Genomic DNA, 25,329 nt, shown 5'->3' with positions numbered 1-25,329 from the left:
CTTATTCTTTTGCATGTGGATATCCACGTGCCCAGAGACCACTTGTTGAAAAGACTATTCTTTCCCTATTGAATGGTTTATATACTTTTGCCAAAAGTCAGTTGACCACAAACACAGGTTTTTTTCTGGACTGTCAATTCTTTTTCATTGATCTGTATGTCTATCCTTATATTAGTACCAATAGTGTCTTAATGTAAGGACTGTGTATAAACCCTTCAACAGTGTTCTTTTTCAAGCTTGTTTTGGCTATTCTAGGTTCCTTGAATTTCTATAAGAATTTCAGGTCAGCTTGTCAATTTCTGCAAAGAAGTCAGTTAGGATACTGATAGGGATTACATTAAATCTGTTGATTGATTCTGGTTTGTTACTACATTATGGTACATATTTTTCCAATGTTTTCCTTTCAATTTTTTTGCCTCCTTATCTTTTTGGTGTGTTACATATAAACAACATAACTGGTTGTATTTACATACACTCACAATATTTATTCATTTTAGCTACTTAAATATTTGGGTTTAAATCCACCACCTGATGTTCGTGCTGGAAGCCCCCTTTCCCTTTTTTCTTGTCTTATTTCACATTTTCCCTTTCTCCTACTTTCAAAGTTATTCCAATTTTATTTTTAAATGCTTATCCTTCAAACTGCAATATAAAAACTTTAAAAACTAAAATTAATCAATAGCTTCTTTCCAAGCACAAAAGTACCTTTAAATACCATTCATTTATTGTTCTATCCCAGTTTGTGTTAATGTTATATTAAATCTGTAAGACATAGTTATTGCTTTATACAGCTAATATTTATTTAGATTTATTCACATATTTATCACTTGCTTTGCTCTGCAGTCCTTTCTGTATCTTTGGCATCTGGAATCACTTTTATTCTACCTTTGGAATTTCCTTTGATGAGGCTCTGCCGGTTGCAATTTCTCTCATTGTATTTCACCCTTACTTGAAAGATATTTTTGGAAGGCATATAATTGTAGGTTAATAGTTATTTTCTCTTGGTATATTAACACTCTCATTCCATTATCTGTTGCATTCAATTGTTACTCGTGGGAAGTCAGCTGTCAGTTAGCTGTCCAGTCACTCTTCTTTCTTTGAAAGTAATCTGCCTTTTTACCCTGGCTGCTCTACTCTGGTACTTTTCCCTCAGTTCAGAAGAGATCCTAGCTATTACCTCTTAAAATACTGACTCTGCCCCATTTTCTCTCTCCTTTCCTTCTGGAACTCTGATTAAATGTCCATCTTAGACCACGTTTATCACTCTATATTCCACAGGTCTTGCTTGCTTTTTACTTTTCTTTTTTCAGAAATAAAAGGCATTATAATAAAATCCACTAAACATTAAATTACACAACTTGATTTGAAATGTACCAAATAATACAAAGACTGTCTAGAATATCATTCTATATCCTCTTTCCTATATTCTATCTCTTTGCCTCTCTCTGCTGATTTCTGAATAGTTTCTTTCTTTGTTTTTTTGTGAGGAAGATCAGCCCTGAGCTAACATCTATTGCCAATCCTCCTCCTTTTTTTTCCCTTTTTCTCCCCAAGACCCCAGTAGATAGTTGTATGTCATAGCTGCACATCCTTCTAGTTGCTGTATGTGGGACGTGGCTTCAGCATGGCCAGACAAGCAGTGCGTCGGTGCGTACCCGGGATCCGAAACCGGGCCACCAGTAACGGAGCGCACGCACTTAACCGCTAAGCCACGGGGCCGGCCCCTGAATAGTTTCTTATAAACTGTCTTCCAGTTCACTGATTCTCTAATTTTATTTAATCTGCCTCCCTTCAACTGAATGAGTTCTTAATTTCAACCTTAACTGCTTTTACTTCCAGAAGTTCAAGGAAGGTTATTCTTGAGAATTTCTTCTTCTCTGCACATATTTTTATTTCTTTAAACATAGTAAGCATAGTTATTCCATATTCTATTTAATAACTCCACTATCTAAGTTATTTCAGGGTATGGTTCTGCTGTCTGTTGCTTTTGCTCTTTCTCACATGTGGTACCTTATTTCCTTATTTGATTATCAACTTTGTATGCTGCTCACCTTCCTTATAAAATAATTTCAGTAAATTCTTTGAAGTCTAGGATACAGGAATATCTTCACAAAAGAGCTAGATTTGCTTCTGCTAGGTGTCTGGGAAGTTAACAGGCCACAATCACTTTAAATTTACAACTAATGGTTACTTTAGTCACCCAGAGAGTGAATTTGGGTTGCATGATTATAACTTCTAAGCTAATGTTTTCCTCCTCATTCTGCTCAGCTCAACTAGGGAAATATTCTTTGTAGTCTCCTAGAGTAGGAGGTGAGAAAGCAAGTTAAGTTCTCTTTCACTGAGGGTGTATTTCTTTTGGGTACCAATTTAATGGGGAAAGGGCTCCTGTTGGAATACCCAACCATGGATGGGCCCTAGGTTTGTGTCTTTTACTCCTATATTTTGGGTGGCTTTTGCAAAGCTGAACTTCTCAAACCCCCCAAATTCCAAAATAGTCTCCAGGGTAGAACTGGCGTCACTACTCCCCTTCCTTATGGTTTTATTTTGATAATAACTTACCTTGCAGGTATTCAAGGATTTTAAGTAGATGTTTTGTCATCTATTAATGGCCCATTTTAGTTGTCTTCAGTAGTAAGGCCACACCAGAAACAGAAAGCCTGTCTATACTCACTCTGTGGTGCAGTTCAACATAGCTTCCGGATCCAGCAAAACTCCTTTTGCAAAGTCAGAAATAATCACCCAACTACCGTATCAATTTGACATTCTTTTCATTTATATCTAACTCAATCTGTCCAGTTTCTAACACATCTGATTATTCTCTCCTCTTGAAGCCAGTTTTTTGCTTCCACTGCACCACTTTCCTATACAACCTCTAAATGATCATTCCTCCGGGCTCAGATGTGGATCTTCTCATTTCTGCATTTCCTCTACCACAAATATACCTTAAATTACCAACATTCAACTCTTAGAATACTTTAATAGCCTCCCAGTTGGATTTCTTCTGCCACTCTTGTCCCCATCTAATCCATTCTCTGTCTTAGTAACCAGAGTGATCTTTTAAAAATAAAAATTAGATCATGTCCTGTTGTCTGTGTAAAACCCTTCAAGGTGCTGCATTCGAACTTTAGATAAATTCCAAACTATTTAACATGGCCCACAAAACCCTGTATGATCATAGTCCTGCTTATACCTCCAAACTGTCCTCTTATATAATACTATAAGCAAATTGACTTTTTTTCAGTTACTCATATATACCAAATTCTTTCCCACCTCAGATCCTTGACACTTGCTGTTCCCTACTCCTAGAATATGCTTTACCTGCTCTTTGCATGGTTCATTCTTACTCATACTTCAGATCTCACTATAATTGTGACTTTCTCACAGGCATTCCCTGACAACCCAATCCAACAGCATCCTGTTCTTTCCCTTTAGAACATTTATCATAATTTGTGATTAAGTACTTACTATGGGTTTATTTTATTGTCTGTCCTCCCAATTATCTACAAGAAACAGGCATGTAGAAACCCTACTGTGATCTTCCCATTTCATGCCCAGGACCTAGCACAGTGTCTGGCACCTAGCAGGAGTTTAATTAAACATATATTAAATGATTCATTTCTCTCCCTATAAGCAGACCCACAAGAAAAGAACAATTCTAACCAGAAATTACATGTTGAATACAGAATTAGAAACAAGGGGACGGGCCGGCCCCGTGGCTTAGCGGTTAAGTGCACGCGCTCCGCTACTGGCAGCCCCGGTTCGGATCCCGGGCATGCACCAACGCACCGCTTCTCCGGCCATGCTGAGGCCGAGTCCCACATAAAGCAACTAGAAGGATGTGCAGCTATGACATACAACTATCTACTGGGGCTTTGGGGGAAAAATAAATAAATTAAAAAAATTAAAAAAAAAAAAACAAGGGGAATAAGTTAGATGATAGGAAAATACATAGGGATCAGGCTAAAATGAGACATACTTATGAATAGACCCATAATGCTTAGAGCCATATAGCCAAGACTACTTTCCCCTAATATTTAATTGATAAGGCAGATGCTGGTTTTTAATTATCTCAATACATGGCTTTTAATTATTGTTGCCTACCCTTCAGTTAAAGCAAATAAATAATCATCTACAAATAGCATATGTTTCTCAAGGTGGCTTGAAAGTTCATTATTTGGAACTCTGAAAACATTTTCCCACAGAACCAATAGTACACAGAGTGGTGAGCTTCTTTTGGTTAGTTCATAATGTTGAATTCATAATTCATTTATCCATTTTAACGAATATGAATTGAGCACTACTTTCTGTCAGGAACTGTTCTAGCACTGGAGATACAGTAGTGTACAAAATAAGACAAAAATTCCTATTTTCATAGATCTTACATCCATGTGATCAAAACAGAAAAGAAGTAAGTGCAATATACAGAATGGAAGATGGTGAAGAACAACGCAGAGGAGAGGGATAGGGAACATAGAGACTGCAATTTTAATCTATTATTAATTGAATTTATTTCTATCTCTTTCTGGTCCAAAAAGGATTTAAGTTAGATATTACTTATAGAATCTTAGTATCACAAATAAAATAACAATGCTTATACAAGGAAAGACTTTCAATCAAGAAACTTTATAAAAATACACTCCTTTTCTCACAGCAGTAGGACAGAAAGAACTGCTCAGGATCTAAGTCACTGACAAGCTACCACACCCTGAGGCAGGGTCTCCAAAAAAGCAGTGGCTACAGAAGGTAAGAGGGTGAAAGAGGGTGATGGAAATTCCAGGAAGAAAAGAAATGAAGAGCCAAGAAGGAAAGCACACTTCTTGTTGATGATATGACAGCCAGTCCCCTCTATTCAACCACTAGTTGGCCAGCTTTTCTTTCTATAACTCTAAGTATTTCTGACCAACATCTCTTCCCTATCTGGCATTTTATATTTACGTAACTTTTTCCTCATTATTCTATCCCCAAATCAAATATTTAACTTTTGAAGGTTTTCTAATCAATTTAATGGCAGAAAAAGATCCCTTTCAACCCCTACCTGTATCATTAAAATTCTTATCAGAGGAATGAAGATAGCCAGTAGACTACTCTAGCACTCTCATATTTTACCGTAATAACTGAGATAGGTAACAGCATATGGGGTGAAATGCAAGAAGATAAAAAATTGTAACAAGGTTTCAAACAGCATCCTTAGCACCATAATAATGACTGGACAAAGAGAGACAATCAGCCAGTTTAATCTTCTATACTTGTCCACAATCAGTTCCACTACCATGGAGCGTGCACCATAGACTAAGGTGAGAAGAATGAAAGGGGGCAACAAAAGCAGTAACCCCTCTCTAAAGCCCTCCTCATACAGCTGAGGTAATTATAGCCAGGTAAGGAATGAGCATATAAACTAAGCCTGTCCATAACTTCAGTTTTTATTCCTTCTTATGAGAAAGTGCCACCTTATTATTTTCACCTGAAAAAAGCAAGGGTTTTAGTCAGTGAGTGCTAATATTTTTTTGTAATTATTCATTTCACTGTTATTTTAATAAAATAAAATTATTTCTCAGCTTGTAACTACCAGATATATTTTTGAGAATTTTTCAAATTAAATATAATTTATTTATAATCAAAATTTCATAAAATAAAGCGTCAAGTTTAGGAAAATATAAACAGCAACATATAATCAAAACACAGCATCAGCAGAAAGATGTTGGCCAGAAACAATTACCTTTACGGCTGTGTGCTTGTTTTCATCTTCCATCCACAGATCCTGTTCATAATAATATAAGCCATCATTGATAACTTTAGCAAGTTCAGATGTAATTTTTGCCTGAGACATGTGGTTGCCTGTTCGATCTCCTCCAGGATGTTTTCTCATGTAAGGTGGTGTCTGAGTTACAATCAAAATCTTGTTTAAATCCTGGTCATCAATTTCATAATCTGAATCATTATCAGACCAATCAGTAAATGTGTTTTTTCGTCCTTCTATTTGTTCCATCTCTTCATCAAACAAAAAATCAAGTTCTTCTTGTTCTTCTTCATCTGGAGGATACAGTTGATTTGCTGTCTCTTCTTGTAGAGATGCTGATTCCTAAAGGAAGAAATTGGTATTTTGTATAAAAACTTTTCTATCACTTTAAAAATCAATGTTACAAGTAAGTAATATCAAGCTTGTATGCTCAATGACCAGTTTAGCAGCCAAATTGTACAAGAAAATCAAGCTAGTGTTATTCTGGCACAATAAATATAAAGTAAGTGCTAAATACTAAGTTCAAGACTAAAGAAAAACACAAAGCTGAGTAAAAGGAGGATTATATTAAACACTCCTTTAGAGTTAGAATGGTCCTTAGCTCATGCATTATAGCATACCAACTCATTTTACGGATGAGGAAAAAAAGGCCTAGGGATGTGATGCTACTTGCCCACAATTTCAGAATTAATCAGGACTAGAAGAACCAAGATCTTCTGACTTCCAGATTCAATGATCTTCCCTAGTCTGAACGCTTTTTACCTCACAATTACATTAATACTATAGTTTCCTAGCTAATCCTTCTGCCCCATCCTCAACTCCCATTCAATGTGGCCCAGTTTTCATGTTAAATTCACCCTAGCACTTATCGAATTGTTAAATCTCCACCCTTCATGAAAATCTAAAATCTAACCTAGTCTAGATTTCTGAAACTCTCAACACAAGGAAATAGATTTCTCAACGCTGTCATCTTCCCATGCCATCCTCCGACCTATGCTTATCTTTCATCAAATGCTAACTCTCCTACGCCTAGAGTAAAACAATCCATCTCTTTCAGAATTCCTTTTCATGTAGATTTATATTCATTCATTCAGTCAGTCAGTAATTATCTGGGTCCTTACTGTGAGCCGAGCACTGTTCTAGGCAGAGTATACAGCAATAAATAAAACAATAACTCTGCCCTGATGAAGCTAACATTCTAGTAAATGGAAGGTTGTCCATGATGTTTTTACTAAAAAAAAAAAAAAAAAAAAAAAAAGTAAGTTAACATATTGTGAATATATTTAAAAACAAAAACTATATACTTTGTTATTCACATCTGCAACTACATGAAAACAGTCTGAGAATAAATAACAAGCTGTTAATAACGGTAGACCCTGGACAGAGCCTTTTACTTTTCACTTTACATCAGTTATATTTAAATTTGTTTCAAACATAAAATTTTTTGTAATCTGTGAGGAAGAGACAATTGAGAGATTTGGGGTTGAAGATGACTTGGCTGAACATACTTATTTGCAGTAATGATAAGCAGTAAGAAAAGAATAAATCTATGTCAACGTGAAAACAAGTATTAATATCAAAAGATCACAAATTTTTATGCCTTTCTGGAAAGCAGAAAACAAGTGGGACTGTATCGATAATAAACAAGACTAGAGGAAATATCAACCTAGAACCTGTATAAAGGAAAGCTGCTGGGAAGGCAGACACCACTGGTCCCAGTGGTGTTCTGGAAGGTTGTGAGATGGTAGGTACAAAGAGCAGAATGGACTATATGATAGCAATCATAATAGATATTTGGAAAACCAACTTCAGGACACAGCTAGAACAATCAACCCCACCCCTCATCTGAGAATATGAAGCTATAAAATCTGCTCCCAACTAAAAGCCCAAGAATTGCTTTCTAGACAAAGTGAAAGATTTGCAAAGGGAGGGCTTGTGTGTTAGGAGCTGGAGAGAGGTTGAACACATCCTAGTGTTACATCAAAGCTGGGGGAGAAAAAGATAAGGTAATTTTACCAATGAATTAAATACACTAAGGAATTCTACCTCCCAGGGAAAAGTACTCCTTATTTAACAATACTGGAAATACAGAACGAGCATGGTCCTGGTTCTCTGCCTAGGTCTAGAAGTCTAAGTTCATAGGACCTTTACGCTTAATAAAAAGTGTACAATCATATCACACAGAGGAAAACAGCCCTCTGCATGAGCAAATCTACAAGGCCACAAAAGAAATCCACATCGATTTACCAATACTAATATGAACCATCCACCAAAGATCACCAGATATTAAGGGACGATCATCACCCTAAAACAAAAAGACTTTAAAAAAAAATTGATGGAAATATCACAACAGAACCTTTTTTAAATCCCTAACTCCAGAACACAGCAGCCAGATGACAAATCCAGGAGGTCCAACATCAGACAAAAAGGAATACCAGAAGTTGAAAAAAAAAGAAACATTAGTGTCCCCAAAATAAAGGACATGAATGCTGGACACAAGGAATAAAGACAGCCCAACTCCAAGATATATCATCTGAAATTTCAAGAGTGGAGATGAAGAAATAATCTTAAAAGCCTCAGCAACAACAAAAAAAATCACTTGATACAAAGTATCTGAAGGGACTGAATTCCATAAGAGGAAAATTGACCAAGATGACAGCAGAAAAATGCTTTCAGATTTCCAAGAAAAAAGGCTCTCTAACCAAGGTTTCTATACCCACTCTAGAATGTATATTTTAACAAGATCATTTTTTTAAAAGTATGTTGACAACGTTGTCAATAACTAACCTACCTCAGCAGGTTATTTCTGAAATACCTAGGCCCCCAGAACCTATAGTCACTCATCTTTCCTCCAGGCCAGATCTTCACTCTGTGCTCTCAGAATACATTTCAGATCTTACTAATGGTAACATCATTCTTTGGCTATAAAGCTGAAGGGTCCTAGATTTTCACAATTCTCTTTCCACTTCTAAAGCCAGGTTCCATCACCAATTTGCTGGCCCTATACAGCCCAACCCAATACTTACCCTTCCAAAAACTTTTTTCATCAAATCAAAGATGCTATCAATTTTAAGATGAACCATTATTTTTAAAGAAATTTTGAAATGTGATGATTTTTAAATATGGGAAGAAAATGCAGATCTTGGAATAAATGAAATCTGGTACAAATTTTTATCAGTGAGTCCAGGACACTAACCTCCCTAGTTATCCAGGTTTGCCATGGATATGGCAAATATAGAATTTAATATAGAAATTAATCAGGATCTTTAGAAAATCTTGTTTTGAGAAAGCTGCTTTAGGCTTTTAAAATGCCCCCTGAGGAAAAACTCTTGTAACATTTAAGTATGCTATGTTTAACCACCAGTAATTAAAAAGTTATCTCTGATGAGGTTTTCTCAAACTCAGCACTGTTGACTTAGCACTGTTGACATGTTGGGCTTGATAATTCTTTGTTGTGCATGTGGTGGTGGTGGGGAGGGTATCCTGTGCACTGTAGGATGCACTGGTCTCCACTCACAAGATGCAGCAGCACTCTCTCAGTTCTAACAACCAAAAATATCTCAACATTGCCAAATGTCCTCTGGTGAGGCAAAACGTCAACCCTCATTCCCCCAATGGAGAACCACTTTTAAATCCTTCGTGCTTTGATCTTAGGGATAAAGAGCACTGTTCTTAATAATTTTCAATATGATAGCCTTCTTCATCCTTCCCAAATCTACACCTATATTTAGTGATCTTTTCCTTATAGAGCTTACTTTCAATATCTGAATCATTTGAGTGGCACTGCTTCCAAGTTTATTTTTAGTAAACTTTTTACTTTGAGATAATTGTACATTCACATACAGATGTAAGAAACAATAGAGATCTCACGTATTTCTTACCCAGTTTGAACCAGTGTTAACATCTTGCAAAACTATAGTACACTATCACAAACCAGACAGACACTGACATAACCCATCAACCTTACTCAGATTTCCCCAGTTTTACGTGTTACTCGCTTGTGTTTGTGGTTAGATCAGAGCAACTTTTATGACATTTGAAGTTCACACATCCAACCACCGGTCAAAGATGCAGCAGTTCTACCACAAGGATTTCTCCTGTTGTTTCATAACCACATCCATCCCACTCCTTCATGTGTCCCCAAGAAATCAATTCTCTTTTCCCTTCCCACTGTACATTAAATCATTAAATATGAACTTGATATGAAGCCTTTACAAATAACTAATAAGGGTACAAATAATACAAGAAAGTTATAAATTCAAAATTTAAAAAGTTATTGTCAGCTTTAAAAAAACTGAAATATTATTCAAATTTAGTCACAAGAAAAAAGGCCAAGACAAAATATTCTTAAATCATATTCAGAAATAAAAGGTAAAATTTAGGACCAGCCCAGTGGCACAAGCGGTTAAGTGCGCGCGCTCTGCTGTGGGGGCCCGGGGTTCGCAGGTTCGGATCCCGGGTGCGCACTGACGCGCTGCTTGGCAAGCCATGCTGTGGCGGTGTCCCATATAAAGTGGAGAAAGATGGGCACGGATGTTAGCCCAGGGCCAGACTTCCTCAGCCAAAAAAGAGGAGGATTGGCGGATGTTAGCACAGGGCTGATCTCCTCACAAAAAAAAAAAAGGTGAAATTTAAAAATTGACACAATATAACATTTTCAACTACTGAGTAACCCATAAATTTTTACTGAAGGCCAATGGTTCCAATTTTTACCATTTTTTAAACTTTTCCAAATTTGATTCATATACCTAACAAACAGAAAACACACTGGCGTTACACTCCACCCAAGAGATATCACATTTCACTTAGTTTATAACAACTTACCCTCAATTTCACTGAGGATGGACAATGTCTCTTTTTCACTTCTATCCAAGGTTCTGAGTCCAAGTCAGGCAAACTGGTAGACAAACCTCTAGACATTGCTTGAAGATTACTTGTGTCAGTACTTTTCTTTGGGTTCAGTGGACTTCCAATTCTTGGAGAATTTGGGGCAGACTCTAAAATGTTAAGTTCTATAGTTAAACTAACGGTTTTCTTACTTATAAAATACTTTTTTATTTAGGCTTTTTTTTCACAAAAACGTGATAAATCAATCTCAATTATAACCTGATGGTTTTCAAACCTTAAGAGCTTGTAAGACGTATCTGAGTGAAAACAATGAATAACAAAAGAAATGTCACCAACTCCTACACAGATCACATTCATTCAAACTTCTCGAGAGTATCAATGTGAGTCACTTACTAATTATGACAATACATCTGGGAGGCAATTCTCTGTGAAATCTTATATTAAAATCTATTAATTATAATGAAATTACAGAATCTCAAATGCTATTAAGCCACAGTTAGACTAAATACACATTTTATTCAAGGCAAAATCAGTCCTTCATTGTTCTGCTAGGATCTATACTAAGGCAGCCATTACTTCCACTTTTCATACTTCCTTTGCTTAACAAGATTTACCTAAATGCAGTGTGCCCGCTTAGCCCATACTAAATACTATAAAGAGCAGAATGTCACATCATTAAAGTGCATTGCTCTGGCCATAACATTTAAAACTCTGTTGGAATTAAAAATGTCTTTCTCCACACTATCTTTTAATCAAAATAATGCAATATGCACTTACTTTGGATAAAAATTATTTTAAAAACAAATTCGTACTGTAAAATTCTAAACATCATTATTTATTCCCCAAAGCCAATTCCTTGAAAATACTGCAAAGTTGAATGTTACATTATATTTCTTCTGGACAGCGCTGCTCTACAACTTTGTTAATTAATGATATATGTATCATCAATTGATCAACAAAGTAGTACAAGTGAAATACGTTTGTGCTGTCAATATTAACATTAAAGTTATAGGAAAGAGAAAAAACATTAAATCCAGGGAACCCTATTCCTAACACTATGAATTATCTATGTTCATGCAGTGAATCAAGCTTTGAAAGTAGACTAAGAACGACCATCCTAGTTAACTGTGAGAATTAACTAAATTACTATGCATAGTTCACATATAAATGATTAGAACAGCACCTGGCACGTGGCAGGGAAATCTACCAATAAAAATCTTCTATTTTTAACATAGAAATTTAATCTTTAAACACCTACTTAAGTGTATTATATAATCATCTCTAGATGCTCTTTAAGCTTGAATGTTTCTAAAGTCAAGTGTTTCACTATATTCACAACACGTGCTTATAAACTAAATGACATTAAAATACCAAAGAATTTGGGTAAGACAAGAAAATTTAGAACAGTCCGAGTTTTTAAAGGGTATTCACCTTATAATTAAGCTATACATATGCTCTGTGTGATTTTCTGTATCTGTATTTTCTTTTACAGTGAAAAGATTTCAAACTTGTGTATGTGTGTAAATTTTAAGGATAATGGTAAAGCCCTAACTTTCCAACACCAAATGAGTTTGAATATGACTTGGATTACCTGACATTAAACTGACAGAAAAATTAGACACATACTTTGACACATATAGGTTCTAATTTGTGAGAACACAGAAAAATAATTTATCTTTGCTGTTTTCCTTAAGTGAAAATTGTCAACATGACTCTCTGGAGATAAATCATCATACATATTCCATGATATCTACCTAGTGTGACTTTTTTAATCCACCCTGAATCACAGCTCTGGGTAATTACATAGATTGCTTTCAAAGGATTATATATTTCATGTGTGGCACATTCAACAATACTTCTGCAGGTTAACTTTTCAAAGGAAATCCCACAGCTCATTCAATAATCAGAGATACTCCTACACATTTTTTTAAAAGCCAAAAGAAAACACAAAAAACAATATTGTCAGGTACCTGACTTCTCAATTTGGGTGAATAAAATTCTTTTACTTAAGAGTGGATAGTGCAATACTATATCCATAGAAGTGCAAAACTCAATTTCAAAACTAACATCTTACCATTCCCAAAATGAACCTTCTCTGGTGCATTAAGGTCCTCTGTTCAGTGCAAAGGTCATCAAATGTTAGACAATTCAACCTCCATAGAGGGAAAAGCAGAAATTTTAATTTCTTTGATGAAAAGGACCAAAAATGTTTAAATATTTTACCATACAAATTCCTCAGAAAGTATACATCAAGGGTTATATTTTCGAAATTTAAAGTCTTCTCATTTGAGATAATAAGGATATAGATAAAGGTTTACTACTTTTCTCTAACCATAGGTACAGATAAACACAATCTACACTTCCTATCCCCTATTTCCATTTCAAATTTGGTAATATACTACTCTACTGAATTTAGGAAACTAGGCTTTCTTATCAGAGGGGAATTATTAAGGTCAGAAATTTGGGGATTCACGGGAAAAGGCTGAGTTTACATATTTATTCCTACGATATAATGTGAATCAGCACAACTCTAAGAACATTTCATCTTTTTATATGTCCTCATTATCCATCTAGTTTCTGATGTATAATCTAAAGAACCCCAAATTTTTGACATTTACATATACATTGACTTGTTTCAGGCAATATGTATGTGCATGTAAACAGTGTATATTAAAAAAACACAAAAATGTACAAGATGTAATTTTATTCTTGTAATTTTATTAATAATGCACAAATGGTTAATGGACAGGCATCACCAACTTGACTGACCTATCTTAGCTAACCTGTGGGAAAAATATTTTATATTGTATCTGACTCACCTAATGCCTGTTCATAAGCAGGTAAAAACGTCATCTTGGACCCCAAGTTTACACAATAAATTAATCTCACATACAATCAGACATTACATCTCTTTAAAAAAACCTTAAAAATGTCACTTTTCTTCAACTTTTAAAACATCTGCCCAAGTCGCTTGCTAGATTTAGAGGAACAATTAAAGAAACACTAAATAAAAATATCTGTGAGACTGTCCATCAGTGCTTTATTGATGACCAAGTCTCTCATACTGGTGTATCAAAAATACATTTTGAAGAATAAAGAAAAAAATACTCTTGTTCATTTCTTAAATTTCTTATCCCTTAGTTCCACATTAACAAACCTTATAGTCCATGTGAAATATTACAACACGTGAGTTATACAATGTACAGCATACTGAAGGGCAAATCAAACAATCTTGGAAATGCCACTCAAGCCTCTCTATTTCTGCTTTATTGATCTGGATACAAGTACATAAGTCTGGAAGGAAAAGACAGAATCTTGCAATATTTCCAGAATGATAATTAACTTTCCCACCGTGAATAAAAGTAGCACATGCAGCCCAGGCTAATTACACACAAATGGGCAGTTCTATAAAAACAACAGCAGTCCTCTGGTCTGTCTCTCATCATCACGAAGGTGTTTTATCTTCACTGTAGTGTTGGCCCAACCTCCTCCACAAGGAGTTGAGAGTAGATATTCTTGCACAGAAGTAAGTCTGGTCACTTCCATTTCTGCAGCACAATTTGTTCCAATATTTATAATGATATTTCAGTGAGTCACCTATTCCTCTGCATTTTCCGATCAAATGACATCCAAGAGCATCAGCAGATCATCACCCTGACTGAAAAAGGTTTAAGCACACATATTTTTTCCCAAGAGGGAATGTCTTAAAAATGATCCAGGAAAAAATTCTTAACATTAAAGCAGTTTTTGGAAATTCTAAATACCACCAATTCTTTAATCTGTAATTATAATAACTTCATAAGAGAACCCCAATTCTGCTTTAGAATAAGGTCATCTCATCTTTTCAAGACAAGGTTGAAGCACATTGGTAACAAAATTAAAGATACCCCATTCTTGACATTAAGACTTTTAGACTATTCCAACCCTACTAAAATATTCCAATCTTACAAAGGGAAAACTGATACAATATACCTATAATCATTTAGTAAAATTATGAGAAGATAGGGAGAAACTCCACACATAACAAAGTATACGAATAATTTAAAAGTAAATAGAGCAGAGCTTCACCCATAATTCTTAAATCCCTATTTAATTTATAGCTGTATGGGAGGCAGTACGAATGGAATTTAGAGCATCAAAGTCATTTAGTTACCTTTAACTTGCATCTAAATAAATTTTTAAAAAGGATAGGTAAATTGGCCCAAATAGCCCACTGTTATGCTGTTTGCTCTAGAAAAATAGCTGTTACCTGTCTGTGAACAGAAGGCTTGGCCTGGTACAAACTCTGGGCAATCAATCAGCTGTGAGAAGTCTGTCTGCGGCACACTACGTGGAGGAGGGCCTGGAATTGGCCATTTTTCTGGTTCTATTTTTTTTCTCATTTTCTCATCCACAATTTCCACTTCTGTGCTATCTTTCATTGCCTATAAATAGGAATTTTGAACTATTAAAGAAGTTTCATTCAAAAGACTTTAATGTATGTCCTATACTTCTAACAACTTAAAATTTTTAAAAATCTGAAATTAGCAGATGGTATTAGAGTTAATGTTTCTAAACATATTCATAAATTAACTAGAACACAACAAATTTTAAAATCATTTGTCCCTGTAAAGTAACAAATATCCTGATTTAACATGTAGCAGATAATCTGGTTTTCACAATTACAATAGTCATTCCATCAACTGAAAGCAAACTACTTTACTAGAACAAAATTTCTTTAAAATAAAAATTAAAGCCTTATTGATTTGAATTTTAAGTACAATTCAAGAGTACTCACATTATAGAAATTAAATTAGGAAAAAATACAAATATAAAAACTCAACATACATACTTGTTAAATTATAAAAATTAAAATTTGCTATATTTTAGTTGAAGGACATATTATATGTATTACTTTAAGAATCTTACATTTGTATGCCCTTAATATTAGTATAGTATTTACTTCTCAAGTTATATTTTCCAAATCTGGACATTGCCTTAAAATTAGTATTAAAAATTATTTAAAAACAAACTCTTTTGATGGGAATCAGGATACTCAAAGAGAAAGAGTCTGAAATATGGAATGAAGGAAATAAGGAAGAATCCTACAGTAAAGAGTTTGAATTGATGATAGCTGATATTTTTTTTCTAATATATGTTTTCCTAGTTTTGTCCACTGAAAGTACTAGAAGCAATGACATCCCAGTAGCAAACCAGTATACCCAGCATCCAGATCTTGCAACAACACGGATGAATTTTTAAAACTACAAATTAAAGTGCCAGGAGACAGAAGAATTCCATTTACAAAAATGTCAACAACAGACAAAATTAATCCACGTCAAAAGAATCAGAAAAGCAGTTTGAGGCAGGGCGAGGGGAAGTAGTAACTGACTGGAAAGGGCCACTAAGGAAGTTTTTAGAGTAATAAACTATTGTTTGGAGCAGGCTTATACAATTTTTTATACAAAAAACTCAAACATCTAAGATCTCTACATTTTACATCATGTTTTTATACCTGAATTTAAAAAAAAAAAAAAAAAAAACTCCTTGAAACTTTCCTATGGGTTTAAATTTTTCAAAATAATGTTTTGGAAAAAGACTGCCAACAGTGTTGGCTAGAATGTGGAACAAGTCAAACTCGCAAGAGTGATACTTTCAATTGGTTCAATACTTGGGAAAAACGTTTAGCAATATCTACAAAAGCATATATATATACAGGTATATATATATATATATACACCCTTTTATCCATCAATTTCACAGAAAAATAAGTACATGTGCCCATCCAAAACTAGGTACAATAATGTTCACAACAGTATCACAAATTCAAACCGCAAAGAACCCAAATGTCTATCAATAGCAGCATGAAAAAACAGTGTTAAAGTCATACAATGGAATACTACCCCATAAACGGAAAATGAAGAATTGCTACACACCAATAACACGGATAAATCTCACAGAAATAATGATGAGCAAAAGTCAGATAAAAATACATTTAATTCTGATTACGTGAGACAACTCTGAAAAGCAATAACCTTTGATGAGAGCAGTTGTACTGACAAGGAGAGGGCACAAGGGAGCTTCCTGTGTTGTTGAAAATGTTCTGTATCTTAATCTGCTGGCAGTCACACGTATACACATAGGGAAAAAGTATCTGTAATCTTATGATTTCTAATATACAGTGTATAAATTATGCCTGAATTTAAAAGAAAAAATTTAAAGAAAAATCTGGCTGGGAAAAACACAAAGTTCTTTATACACAGCTATTGAATGATCTTGTAATGTATGTTTTTAAAAAAGGAAGGGGCATAACAGTGTGTGCAGTAGAACTTAGGAGAAATATCTTAGGAGAAAAACAGAAAAAAGAAGTAACACTGGGCCGGCCCCGCGGCTTAGCGGTTAAGTGCGTGCGCTCTGCTGCTGGCGGCCCGGGTTCAGATCCCGGGCGCGCACCGACGCACCGCTTCTCCGGTCATGCTGAGGCCGCGTCCCACATACAGCAACTAGAAGGATGTACAGCTGACATACAACTATCTACTGGGGCTTTGGTGGAAAAATAAATAAATAAATAAATAAATAAATAAAAAAAGAAGTAACACTGATTGCCACCAAGGAGGTTTAACTAGTTCACTGTTGGTGGAAGATAGGAAGAAAATTTTTCACTATAAGCTTTTTGAATCTTGAATCACAAAGAACTTATTCCCTATTGAAAAAAAATTAATTCAAGAAGAAAATAAAGAAAACAGAAAGTGAAACAGTTGTGATTCAGGCCTTAAAAGGATCATAGAAAAACTGTATCATACACAAAATTAAGGAAAAGATCTGGACAAAAGAGTTAGACATATTTTTTATTAAAACTAAACCTTGGGGGCCAGCCCCATGGCTTAGCAGTTAAGTGCGCGCGCTCCGCTACTGGCGGCCCGGGTTCGGATCCCGGGCGCGCACCAACGCACCGCTTCTCCCGCCATGCTGAGGCCGCGTCCCACATACAGCAACTAGAAGGATGTGCAACTATGACATACAACTATCTACTGGGGCTTTGGGGAGGGCGGGGACTAAACCTTGGTTATCTTGAACTTCTAAACCATGAGTTACACTGTACAGTCAATATTTCTGGATATCTGAGGTTTTTTCTAATGAGCTATTAATTTTGGTCTTTTTCTTAATGACACCTATTACTATGAATAACTACCAATATTGGAAAATACAGATGTTATATCCTTAGTTCCTGGTCCTATGCCGCGTACTAAGAGAAAGATGTGTATGTGCAAAGACCTGGAGTTAAGAAGAGAGCAACACACATTCTGAGAAACCACAAGGTCAGCCAATTTGGAAAACAAGGTTTTAGATGAGAGTAGCAGGCACATTTCTAAGAACTTTACAGATATTATATTAATTACTCCTCTAAGTTCTCATACTCTATGATAGTTTAAGTATTATTTGCCCTATTTTAACAATGAGACAATTGAAGCATGGAGAGGTTAAGAAACTTGAATAGAGTTATACAACTAATTAGGTATAGAGCCAGGATTGACTGTGGAGCAAGAATCAAGAATGCAGTAAGCTGGATCTACCATAAGATCCAGCAATTCCACTTCTGGGTATATACCCAAAGGAAATGAAAACAGGATTTTGAAGAGATATATGCACTCCCATGTTTACTGCAGTATTATTCACAGTAACCAAGATATGGAAACAACCTAAATGCCCATCAACAGCTGAATGGATAAAAAAGATGTGGTATATATACAAAATCAAATAGTATTCAGCCAGGAGAACAGAAGATATCCTCCCATTTGGGACAAAATGGATGGACCTTGAGCACATTATGCTACATAAGTCAGACAAAGAAAGACAAGTACCGTGTGATATCACGTATATATGAAATCTAAAAAAGTCAAACTCATAAAAAAACAGAGTAAAACGGTGGTTATCAGGGGATGGGAGGTGAGGGGTTAGACTGATGTTGTTTAAGGGTACAAACTTGCAACAAGTAGCAAATAAGCCAGAGAGATCCAATGCACAGTATAATGACTATAGACAATATTGTACTATAATTATGTAATATGATAAATATTACTACAACAGCAATCATACAATATGCATATGTATCAAAGTACAAAAAAAAGAATGCAGTACACTGAAAAATGAATGGGAGGGAAGGAAACAGATTCAATAAGTCTAGCTGTATAGAGAAACTGGTAACCAGGGCAGATACGGGTGCCAGCTAAAGTATATTTTGCTTGGCGGTTTTTTTTTTTTTTTTTTTTTGGTGAGGAAGATCAGCCCTGAGCTAACATCCGTGCTAATCCACCTCTTTTTGCTGAGGAAGACTGGCTCTGAGCTAACATCTATTGCCAATCCTCCTCCTTTTTTTTTTCCCCAAAGCCCCAGTAGATAGTTGTATGTCATAGTTGCACATCCTTCTAGTTGCTGTATGTGGGACGCGGCCTCAGCATGGCCGGAGAAGTGGTGCATTGGCGCACACCTGGGATCCGAACCCGGGCCGCCAGTAGCGGAGCATGCGCACTTAACCGCTAAGCCACGGGGCCGGCCCTATTTTGCTTCTTTTCATAGTTTTTTCAAGAAAGGAAAGAAAAGCATATTCAAACGCATATAGGAAAAAGCTGGTAGAAATGAAGATAAAAGGAGGAGTGCTCAATAGAAGGACATCCTTGAAGACTAACAGTAGGAGCCAATTCTTATTTAAAGCTTACTATGCGTGCCAGATACTGTCATCACATATTTCATTCTTATGACAACCCTATGAAGTATGTTCTTGTTGCTACAATTTCCACTTTACAGAAGTCTCAGGACACTACCCAAGGTCAGAGAGCTACAAGGATGTCTATACAGGTTTTCAAGTCCATGCTCTAAATCAATGTTTATATTGCAAAGCCTAAAGAAGCCTTAATAGAAAAAAGACACCTTTCCCACTGTAACAGATGGTAGGTGCATGTTAAGTGAATGAAGGCCTACGCTGTTCTAAATCACTATGCTTATATGTTTGTGCGTTTCATAGTAATATTATTTTATTATTTCTTACTGTTCATCAGCTACCATTATCAATAACGTTAACCATAATAGTAACACAAAAGTTCTTTTTAAATATTCCTTCCCTATTGCTATAAGTTTTGGAAACAGATGATTGATAATCTGAAAATTGTGCTTGAGGTCTTAATGGGAATATGAACAGACCAAAAAAGCATACAATAATGAAATTACAACCAGATTCCTACAGAAGTACAGAGAGTGGGGGAAATCGATAACTTCACTGAAAATGACAGCTGAGCTAGATCTTTGCTATAGCACAGACAATGGCAGTAGTTAATATTAAAACTCTTTCTACTATGAACATAATCATAATATTTTGCTCCAAGAATAAACCTTGCAGAAGAAACTAAGTTTTCTTCAAATTAAAGTATACAGGGGCGAACCCGGTGGCATAGCAGTTAAGTTTGCACACACTGCTTCGGTGGCCCAGGGTTCACAGGTTCAAATCCATGCTGTGGCAGCGTCCCATATAAGGTAGAGAAAGATGGGTATGCATGTTAGCCCAGGGGCAATCTTCTTCAGCAAAAAGAGGAGGGTTGGCAACGGATGTTAGCTCAGGGCTAATCTTCCTCACCAAAAAAAAAAAGTAGACAGAACTTTATTTAAGTAGTATCTATAAATAAACAAATGGAATAACGGCATTGCTTGAAGTAATTTTTTCCATAAAACAAAGAATCATTAATTACCACATCAACAAATAACAAATCACTAGTTTATATTGTTTTGAAAACCTGGACTTTCCTATGTTCAAAATATTTGCTAAAGAAGTCTGTTAAGAAAACAAAAAGATGAGTCAAAGACTTGGGAAAAATATTTGTAAAATATACATAAAAGACTTGTATACAAAATAAAGAACTCTTACAATTCAATTATAAAGAAAACACTCCAATAAAAATAGGCAAAAGATCTGAACAGACATTTCAACAAATAAGGTACACCAAGGCAAATAAACACATGAAAAGACGCTCAACATCATTAGTCATTAGAGAAATGCAAATTAAAAACACAATGAGAAACCACTACATATACATTATTCAAAAAAACTGACAATACCAAGTGCTGATGAGGCCATGGAGCAAATGGAACTCTCATGCAAAATGGTTAAACCCACTTTGGACAACAGGCTGGCAGTTTCTTAAACATACACTTACCAAACATCTCAGCAATCACAATCCTCGATATTTACCCAAAAGAAATGAAAACCTATGTCCACACAAAGACTTTTATGCTTTACTCATGATCTCCAAAAACTGGAAACAATCTAAACAAACTGCAGTACATCCATACTGTGGCATACTAGTCAACAATAAGAAAGAACAAACTACTGATACATGCAACAACACAAATGAATCTCAAAAGCACTATGCTAAGTGAAAGAAATCAGAAACAAAAGGCTACAAACTGTATAGTTTATTTATATGATATTCTGGAAAAGGCAAAACTAGAGGAACAAAAATCAGGTCAGTGGTTCCCAGGAGCTGTGTGTGGGGAAAAAGACTGGCTACACAGGAGTGCAAGGGTGAAAGTCTGTCAAAACTCAGAACTATATAGCAAAAAGGCAAATTTGATTGTACGTTATATAGGGAACAGAAACCAAAAATGTTGAAAACACTTCTAGAACAGAACAGACAAAAGAGCTAATAAAAGCGTTAAGAACACAACTGGAAAGACTGTTTTAAATTAGCCTTTCTGTAGCACATTAAAAGTTCTCAAAATTTTAATGAATGGGAATACATGCTATTTTACAGCAACCTGAAGAAGACCAAAGGACCAAGAACACCTAAGAAGGTTCAAGGTTCAACCTTGAAGGATCAGGTTAAAAACAGGTGGAAACATCATTAGTAATTCTTTGAGGGATTTCGAGCTTAGACATTTATTTGGGTTTTATAAAATGGAAAAAAGTCATGAGATGTAGTCTAAGCCTTAGGCAACTACAGATTGTTTTTGCTTTCTTTTTCTCATAGACTTTATTTTTTAGAGCAGTTTTAGGTTCACAGCATAACTGAATGGAAAGTACAGACTGCTTTGTAACTGTTTTGTAAATGAATAATTACCTCTAAAATGAGATTCAGGTTTGTAGTGAGAGCCTGAACACGGTGGAAACCAGCAATCAGGGAAATAGGCAAGAAACCCTGTTCATCCATCTTTCTCCTAAGAAAGAAGTCCCGTTCCAAATTTTCTATGCTGAAGTAATATTCACTGAAAAGAGAAATAAGGAAGTAAATATAAATTGCATCCATTTATTCAATAGGAAATAAAAATATTTATTGCTTATATTATCAATTATTAAAACTATTTTAATTTATTTATAACATTATATATTTAATACAACATAGGGTAAATATAAGAAATAACAGCAAAATCCTACTGAGTTAATTTCTCTTATTCATGAGTAGAAATTTAAAATATTGATTACCTAACCAAAAACTAATATTAACTTCTACTTAGATCAGCTTTATCTAAGTATAAAGAATTAACCAGCATTTTACTTTAAAATAGTTTAATAATTGATTTTTTTAATGAGTCAATTAAGTGAAAAATTTCGTTACAAAGCTACTTTAACTTGCTTCATTTAAACACTAAATAACAAAGCTAAACACATGTAAACAGACTGACTTCTAACTTTTTCCCAACACTGAGAAGAACAGCATATTGGAAGTATCCTTTGTCTAGTTTACTGAATAGATTAGTTTGTTTTGTTTTCTAAATTGGGTACTGACATTGTTGAATACTTCTAAACCCTAGTAATCAGCACATACTTAGTAAAAACAGTGAATACATGGGCACAGGTGCACACACACAATTATATATGGCATGATTCAAGATCTCCTTTCTTTGACGGACAGAACTATATAAAAGACATTAACTAACAGTGAACAGAATATAGCTAAACAAGGAGTATCTACACCATGAGGTACATTGGGGAAAAAATACAGAAAAAGCTTAGATACCTTAATCTTCTCTAGAAAAGTACAGAGAGAAATGTAACAGACAAACTGTATGATCAATAACTAAAAGTTCCAAGATACAAAGATAACATGAAGAATATATTCAATAATGGCTTTTGAGAAACACACATTTAATACAGCCTCCATATAGAAAAATGAGAACAGGCTTCTAGAGAGACAGAACAAGAAGGTAAATGGGGGGAAAATGTAGAAAAGAATAATACAAAAATACTCCATACAAGAAAATGAGAGTAGGATTCTAGAGACAGAAAAAGAGGATAATGGGAGAATATGTAGAAAAGAATACAAAAATACTCCATATAGGAAAATGAGAATAGGAATCTAGAGAGAAATAACATGAGGATAAATGGGTGAAAATGTAGAAAAGAATAATACAAAAATACCCCATATAGGAAAATGAGAATAGGATTCTAGAAAGACAGAACAAAAGAATGGGGGGAAAAATCTAGAAAAGAATAGTACAAAAATACATGACATCAATGATGATATGGCCTACAGTTTAATAATCCTATACTGTTTGCAAATCACAAAGAAAGTTTTCAAAGATGGGTGGCAAATTATGAGAAGGCACACCAACTCACACATTTGGGGGTAAGGCTGGATGACTTAAGATACCCTTGAAGTATTTAGGTCAAATTCTAACTTTGAAGAAATAATCATCTGTAAACGAAAACTGGCTTTGAGCTACTTTTCACTGGGGGGAAAACTCTTACTTTAGAAATGTAAATACCCAAGCTGTTTCTTTGTACTCCAATATTTACCCAACTATCAAAGTACAAAGCTCCATTAGATCAGTGAAATACTACTGACATCTCAGTAGCACTAATAAATAATTTACTCTTCTTAAACACTGAAGAAAAAAATCTAAGTCTTGAAGAAATCAACATTCTGATTTTTGTTACACCTCAAAAGCCCTTTTCCCACTGCCTGGCACGTGGTGAGCACAGAACACTTGTGTTCTGATCTCTGTTACACTTCAAAAGCCCTTTTCACAGTGCCTGACATGTGGTAGGCACATAACACACATGCTTAAATTCTCAATTTTCAGACATTAGGACATTTGATTTAGTCACAAGTTGAAACTGTTCTTAGATGAAAACTTCTCTGAATCATTAATAAGATGTCTTTTTAATCTAGTATTTAGTGAAAACCACAATATCTAAATAAATTCACAAATCACCCCATTACCTACAGTATATATATATTTTTAAACTTCTTATGGGCTGCAATCATACTCATCTCTATATCTAATGCCACAAGAGATTGTACCAGCTAGAAATAATCAAGATCTTAAATTTTTAATATTCTGACATCAAAAATGACAAATTAATGTACATTTTCAATTAAAATGATTTTAAAAACTCAACCAACCAGGGGCCAGCCCAGTGGCATAGCAGTTAAGCGCGTGCACTCTGCTGCTGGTGGCCCGGGTTCGGATCCCGGGCACGCACCAACGCACCGCTTGTCAGGCCATGCCGTGGCGGCATCCCATATAAAGTGGAGGAAGATGGGCACGGATGTTAGCTCAGGGCCAGTCTTCCTCAGCAAAGAGAGGACGATTGGCATGGATGTTAGCTCAGGGCTGATCTTCCTCACAAAAAAAAAAAAAATGCCAAGAGCGAAGGAAGAAAAAACTCAATCATCCATAATTAAGTTAAGCCTCCTACTTCAAAATACACTTAGCATAATATTCCACAAGTGCGAGGAATTTTTCACTAACTCCTCAAAGAGAAAACTCTAAACCCTACTCAACACGCCCATGTATGAGAAACCTCAAAGACACCTCAAAGTCAAAAGCGTGACTCCTCAAATCCAGATGTCTACTAACCAAACCAGGATAACAGTAAAGGGCCATTCTAAACCTAGTGATCTAACATTTGCCAAAAACCCTACTGCTAAAACAATAACAACAACAAAAAAAGGAGTCATGCCCAATGCCGCGTCTGACATTTTGTTCCGTGTCCTAGGGGACATTATCATGTCCTACCTTAGAAGCTCTGGATTCTACACTGCATGATCAGAAATTCTGTCAACACTGAAGTAGCTCTGCTCCTCCCTCACTTGTATGAGCACACTGGAGGCCGATTATCCTGACATGGAGTTGCATGTCCACTGTCAGGTCTCAGAAGGGACCTGGCAGCAAGAGTTACAAAAAAGACAGGAATAGTGGTTTGAAGTTGATAGCCAAATGCTAGGCACTTTCTGCCCACAAAAAGGCCCTTTTCTTCAGTGTTTGCGTCAACTGTAACAAAAGAATCAAGAAAAAAATAAATAAGTTGCTTCATATTGTAAGCCAATCAAATCCACCATGAAGGCATCCCCAGGAAGACCCCTGGCTGATGCTGATGGAGAAATTATTTTCTAAGAACAGTGTAGAGTCCATTTTCTTTCTTAAATAGATGTTTTTAAAATGCTTACGCCCTTACAAAAATGGCCTTTTTCCTTCAGCTTGTACGGATAAAAAAAATTCTAATTTCAGCAAATTAGTTATGCAAATCACTTGGGAACATTTTTATCACCACTATATAAACACACTATATAAATATGCAAAACATTCTATACAACGCTAATATGCAGAGGGGTTATTTTTTCTTAAAGACAATAGAACAAACTAATATTCTCCTAACTTCAAGTTCAGAGTTCTGAAAGCAACTATTATGAGAACTAGGTTAAAAGTTTGAACTAAAAAAGATTAGACAGTCCACCTATAATATGTGTCACTCAAAGAGAACTTAAAAGTCA

At 35.3% G+C, this 25,329-nt stretch overlaps 1 protein-coding gene across 13 annotated transcripts in view; it reads right to left on the bottom strand.

Moving 5' to 3' along the window:
• The window catches only part of LARP1B (La ribonucleoprotein 1B), a 131,174-nt gene that overhangs the window by 85,491 nt on the left and 20,354 nt on the right, over positions 1 to 25,329 (bottom strand). For 9 of the 13 annotated variants that reach the window (XM_058550040.1, XM_058550036.1, XM_058550037.1 and 6 more), the window contains 4 exons: positions 21,673 to 21,817; positions 14,835 to 15,009; positions 10,562 to 10,734; positions 5,717 to 6,079 (listed from right to left, as the gene is read on the bottom strand). In XM_058550040.1, the coding sequence (XP_058406023.1) occupies positions 5,717 to 6,079; positions 10,562 to 10,734; positions 14,835 to 15,009; positions 21,673 to 21,817 (856 nt within the window). Of the gene's footprint in view, positions 1 to 4,566; positions 5,462 to 5,716; positions 6,080 to 6,858; positions 6,969 to 10,561; positions 10,735 to 13,283; positions 14,244 to 14,834; positions 15,010 to 21,672; positions 21,818 to 24,574; positions 24,827 to 25,329 lie in introns of those variants that run through there. The other 4 variants (XM_058550044.1, XM_058550042.1, XR_009221540.1 and 1 more) reach the window with 4 other exon arrangements.

Source organism: Diceros bicornis, chromosome 11, assembly GCF_020826845.1.
Source record: "Diceros bicornis minor isolate mBicDic1 chromosome 11, mDicBic1.mat.cur, whole genome shotgun sequence".
Lineage (NCBI taxonomy): Eukaryota > Metazoa > Chordata > Mammalia > Perissodactyla > Rhinocerotidae > Diceros > Diceros bicornis.
This window is presented reverse-complemented; position numbering and strand designations above follow the sequence as displayed.